The sequence below is a fragment of the Lycium barbarum genome, chromosome 7 (assembly GCF_019175385.1).
Source record: "Lycium barbarum isolate Lr01 chromosome 7, ASM1917538v2, whole genome shotgun sequence".
NCBI lineage: Eukaryota > Viridiplantae > Streptophyta > Magnoliopsida > Solanales > Solanaceae > Lycium > Lycium barbarum.
In genome coordinates, this window is record NC_083343.1 from 130215530 (window position 1) to 130221145 (window position 5616).

General features: G+C 32.5%; 1 protein-coding gene across 1 annotated transcript; it reads right to left on the reverse strand.

Annotated features, from left to right (window-relative positions):
• Window positions 1-3044: 3044 nt before the first annotated feature.
• On the reverse strand, window positions 3045-4902 carry LOC132604415 ((+)-borneol dehydrogenase 1-like). Its single transcript, XM_060317915.1, has 2 exons — window positions 4792-4902; window positions 3045-4045 (listed from the first exon to the last, which is right to left on the reverse strand). Exons 1-2 carry the CDS (start codon window positions 4827-4829, stop codon window positions 3268-3270), a joined length of 816 nt encoding a protein of 271 aa, XP_060173898.1. The 5' UTR covers window positions 4830-4902; the 3' UTR covers window positions 3045-3267.
• Window positions 4903-5616: the final 714 nt, after the last annotated feature.

Consider the following 5616-nt stretch of genomic DNA (forward strand, 5'->3'; position numbering starts at 1 on the left):
GATAGATAATATTTTGAATTTTTGAGAAAATTATAACTAATGCGGAAATATAAACTAATCTAGAAAGCGAATAAAATGATCAATGGCCACAAGCATGGATACAAGGGAAATTACTCTCAAATAACGATCCAATGTATTTTACAATTTTACAACTAAGAGCGGATTTATGTTAATAGATAATGATTTCTAAAATCTCATTGAAAGTTTCTCAACCAAATCAATGAATTTCACTCTAAGCTTTCTCAAGCCTTAGAGTGTGATGTTAAACACAACCAATTCAACCTCAAGTTAACTATCCTATCTCTAACTCAAGTTATTAGATGGGTTTAATGACCCAAATCCTTGCTATCTAACTCTTTTCCTAACTTTCACTTTCTTTCTCAAGCAAAGTAAAAGTACTTAGGCACAAATAATGTTTGCAGCCATTAAGAGACATTTAAGCATGAAGAGTTGATAGAGAAACAATAAACCCACTTCATTAGAAATTAAAATCATTCAATACATAAGCAAAACAAGAGTTTCAATCCAAACTTTAACAATGTATACTTCCATAAACAAGGTTCAAGTATAGAAATGAAATACTACACACTTAAATATTCAATACAAAACAAGGAATTGAAGAAAGGTTTAAGGATTATCTCATTAAAGTGCTCCAATCTTCTCCTCCAATGGTGTAGGTGAAACCCTAGCCTCCAAACTTTTAAGAAAACTGCCAAAGATAATAATGTTTTGCCCCAAGCCTCTCTTTTGTAGCTCCCCAATTTTTCCAAGTCCAAAAAATGACAAAATATGCCCCAGATTTTCGTATTTGCAGTTCTGCCCATTTTTTGCAAATCTATCCCCTTTTTGCAAAACTGTCCACTTTTGACAGTTTTGCAAAACTGTGCAGTTTTTGTCCAATTTGGCCTCTTTTTGACTATATTTTCACTTGGTTTCTTCCGATCACTTCTAAATCACATAAACCTATAAAATGGAAGTAAACGACATTAAATGCACTATTTTCTCAATCAAAACATAGCAAAAATCTAAGATTAAAGAAGAAATAAGTTGGTAAAATACCAACTTATCAGATGTGGAGGGCAGCAGTGAGGGGGGCCAGTAGGGGGGGAGGGATGTAGAGGGGAAGATGAAGAAGATGAAGAAGAGGGGGGTGGGGCAGTATATTTAGCAAAAAAAAAAAAACATAAAAAGATTAAAAAAAAAAAAAAAACGCGCCTATTTTTTAATTATAATTTTTTTTGTGCCATATCAGCTTCTAGGGTGGTATTAAATTCACTTTTTAGATGTCCAGGTGTGTAATAGGTCGTCTGCATAGTTTGAGTATGAACTTGACTTTTTTGGTATAGTTTAAGTGTCATTTGATGTATTTTGCCTATAATTAAAGAAAAGTCATGTGGGCCATCGCGCTCCTTGACACTCTAATAATTATAATATATAATCAATGAAAGATTTTACGTGCATACACGCTCCTAGGCCTAAACCATTAAAACATTTTTTGTCCGAGAATTAATTATAAGCAAGTGTGAGTCGATAAAAGCGACCGTGCTAGAACCACGGGACTCGGGGAATACCTAACACCTTCTCCCTGGTCAACAGAATTCCTCACCCGGTCTTTTATTTTCGCGGACCAAAAAAATAAAGAGTCATTTCCTTTTGATTAGGGATTCAATAAGGTGACTTAGAACATTAAAACTCAATTCCAAGTGGCGACTCTGTAAATAAATAATTCCTATTCCAAACAGTCACTTCAAATGAAAAAACCCTTTAATAATAAAAACTTGCGCGTTATTGCGCAGGGCCCAAAAAAGGGTGTGACAAACACCATTTCGAGTCAAAGTGTATCACATAAATTGATGGGTTAGGTTAGGGCCGGTCTTTGGGAGAAAAAAGAGAGCCCGACATAGCCCTTTGAAATACTCGAACTAGGGTATGCCGGACCACATCTTTTTTGAAATTGAATTTCGCATATTGAGATTGACATTCACATCAGTGTTATTAGTTATTACAATTATTTCGATTTTGAATTTTATCTTTTTAATCTGAATTCTTATAAAAATGAACTAACTTTTTTACCAATTTTGGGAAAAAATATATTATTCTCGAAATTGATTCGGTCAACCCCTTGTTAAAATTTCTCAAAAAATAAAATAATAACAAGAAGAAGAAGAAGTCGCACAAATCGGACAAATGAATGCAAAATTATAGTCGTTTGATGTTTCAACCACTTACAACTAATCTTTTCAAATAATCGGATTAGTTTTATGTCTTAGAAATGACTACTAAAATACTTGCCGCTTTAAATATTGATTTGTCAATTTTTTTTAAACTTAACTGAAAATTGGGCTGTACCGCTAACCGGGGCAATATAATCCCGGTCTTCTGGGCCTAAAATTGTGTCCAGCCCAGCTCCATTTCCAACCCCAACCCCTAATTCGGGTTGACCCGACCCATTTGATACACATTGGATGGGCCCGGTGCAATCATATTTGCTGTAAGAGTTGTAAAATGGGCAATTCGCACGATTGTCCCCTATTTTGGGGTGGTCTTTAATTTTTGGCCCCCAAATTGCAGGTCTTTAATTTTCGTCCTTCGATACTTTAAGTAATAAAAAAGTGGCCGAAAATATTTCTGACATTGAAAAAAATAAAAAGAAATTCGGAGCTATGACCTAATCTTACAAAGCAAGATTTCATAGAAATTATGCCTATTTAGGCAAAATTTCATAGAAATTATGCTATGTCCTGCAAAGTTACACAGAAACTACTCTATGAAATCTTGCCTTGTGTTTTTTTTTTTTTTACTCTGCTGGGTTCAAACCCAGGGGTTTTAGTTTCGTAAACCGACGAATAAGGATACTTTGACCCACAAACTTTCATTAAATGAGAAATAGGAGAAAAAATTAAATACCAATCCATATGAAGGATAATCCGCGCAAAAAAAGAGTTGTAAAATCCGTTAGTAGTAACAAAGAATGGAAACAATATTTATACTAAGACAAGGAGTACGTAATGACATAAAGAATCAATGAATATTTTAAGTCAGAGTTGTTGATATCAGAAAGCATTCTCATTATTAAATAGTTTGTAATATTGGAGTGATAATAATGACACCAAAAGAGTCTCATAACAGAGAACATACTCATTGCTCCAAAAGAGCATATCTGATATCTAAATAAAACAAGCATTTGCTTGAGAAAGTGATAGAATATCACGCCTCAAACCTTCTTATTTTGATTTATTTCTTAATTATCACATTTCAAGCATTGACTCATTGATATTGTCCTGTAATCTTGAGAAAGCTAGGGTTCACAACACTAAACCCTCCATCAATTACAAGATTATGACCACTTAAGTACTTCCCTTCATCACTAGCAAGAAAAACAGCGGCATTTGCTACATCTTCTTTGTTATGAGGAATCCCTTTTAAATTTCCTATAGCACCCATCATTCCTTCATATCTTGCTTCACTTTCATTATCAACTTTACTTGACAATATAGCAAAGGGTGAAATGCAATTCACTCTTATTCCATGTAACCCTAATTCAGCAGCCAAATTCTTGCACATTCCCACAATTGCATATTTTGTTGCAACATAAGTGTGTGATCCAATTCCAGCCACTTCAGTGCAACAACTTGTTGTGAACAAAATGCACCCCCTTTTACGAGATACCATTGCTTTAGCCGCGTATTTTGCTCCTAAGAAAGATCCAATTAAATTCACCGCGATTTTACGCTCTAGCTCAGCGGTTTCTGTGTCCAAAATGGCTTTTATTGTTGTGTCGTAGACGCCAGCATTGTTGTACATTATGTCAAGATGACCAAATTTTGAAATTGTAACATTGATCAAATTTTTCACGTCGTCTTCTTTGGAGACATCACAATGAACGTAATGGGCGTTTTTGCCTAGCTTGGATGCGATTTCTTCACCTTGTGGATCTTGAATGTCTGCAATGACAACTTTTGCACCATTCTCAACAAAGACACGGACTGTAGTTGCTCCAATACCACTTGCACCACCAGTAATAACAGCCACCTTGCCTTCCAACCTGAAAAACGACTTTCGAGTTTTAACTTGGATGCACTAATGCAGCTACTGCAAATGTATTTCTACATGACTAGTTTGACTAAAACTATGGTTAGATCAATGTTACTTGCCTTTGTTTTTCTTCAGAGTACTGATTTCACTTATTACTCCATCTGTCCCAATTTGTTTGACATTTTTCATTTTTCGAGAATTAAATGAGTTATTATTTGACCGTAATGTTTTCATATATCTTTTAAATATTTTAAATTATTAATTATAGTGAATTATAGTACTTTTAATTATATGTCCCTTTACACAAAAGCACTTCCAATAAAGCATTCTTTTGAGATTTGAACCCGATCTTTATGTGTTGTGATACATTTCGAAACGTGTGATCATCTCATCTAAAGATTAAGCGGTTAGAAAGAACACATTTTAATTAGTCTTCAACACCAAGATTCTAGGAAGGGTTTGTTCACATGACAAGCTTAGTTTAATTAACTCAAAGATGAAATACTTGCACGACCATCATATTCTTGATATAACAAACTGCAAAGACTTCAAACTAGTAAGAATAACAAAAGCACTGATAATAACAAGAATAACAACGATTAAAAAATGAATTTAATTAGAGAAAGCATAAAAAAGCACTGTCATATTAATGTGAAAAAAGAGAACAAAAAGGAAGTACAGTAAATGATAGTAACAAAAATACAGACTATTTTAAAACCGAAAAAAAAAAAAAGGATGAAAGAAACATTTTTTTACCTTCTCTTTGGAGCAGATACACATGAACTCTCATCCATTTTGCTTTTAGATTCCCTTGTATCCTTGTGACGCTATAATAACTTTTAAGTATTGCGTATTTATAAGGCAATAATAGGAAATAATTTAGGTAGCCTTTATTTACTGCCAAACTTTTATTTACCCAACTAGACGGCTTATGCCTGTGCTGCGTACGGGCCCAACACTTTAGATTATAGTGTATCTATGTGTATGTAGTTGTCTTTGAATAGTGACTATATATATTATGTTCAAAACGCGATTAATATAACATTGTAGTTTGTGCTCCATATCTAAAATTTTATTATATTAATGTTTGCTACGAATAGAAAATCGGCAAATTTATTAATATTTTTTAAAAGAAAAGACTTGTTTAAAAGGAAACTATTTTCCTCTCTTTGAAATAAACAATAGCAATATGTAAGCATCAGTTGATACTTTCAATTTTAATTCGATTAATTTAAAGGTGTAAAATACTTATTATTTTTTATCAAATTTTGATTTGGATAATTATAATTCAAATTATTAAATTAATTTTACATGTTTAAAATGAAACAAAGTAGAAATTGATTTTCTATTTAAACGAATAAATACTATTTTTTAATTTTTGGTAAATATTCCCGATTTAGCTTATTTTATTTGTCATGTTGTTTTTTGCATGGTTTTTTTTAAGAAAACATCGATTAGAATTATAATTTGACTAATTTACCTTATTCATTATTTGATCTCCATTTGATATATTTTTTTTACGACATTAATCTCTTTTCACATTTATTAGAGTAAGAATAAAAATAAAAAAGTAATTAAATT

Bases quoted from the DNA above. Each gene is read 5' to 3' on its own strand.
- LOC132604415 (XM_060317915.1), bottom strand. From the start codon at position 4,829: ATGGATGAGAGTTCATGTGTATCTGCTCCAAAGAGAAG. The intron at 4,046-4,791 runs GTAAAAAAATGT...GTCGTTTTTCAG, and splicing joins GTATCTGCTCCAAAGAGAAG to GTTGGAAGGCAAGGTGGCTG.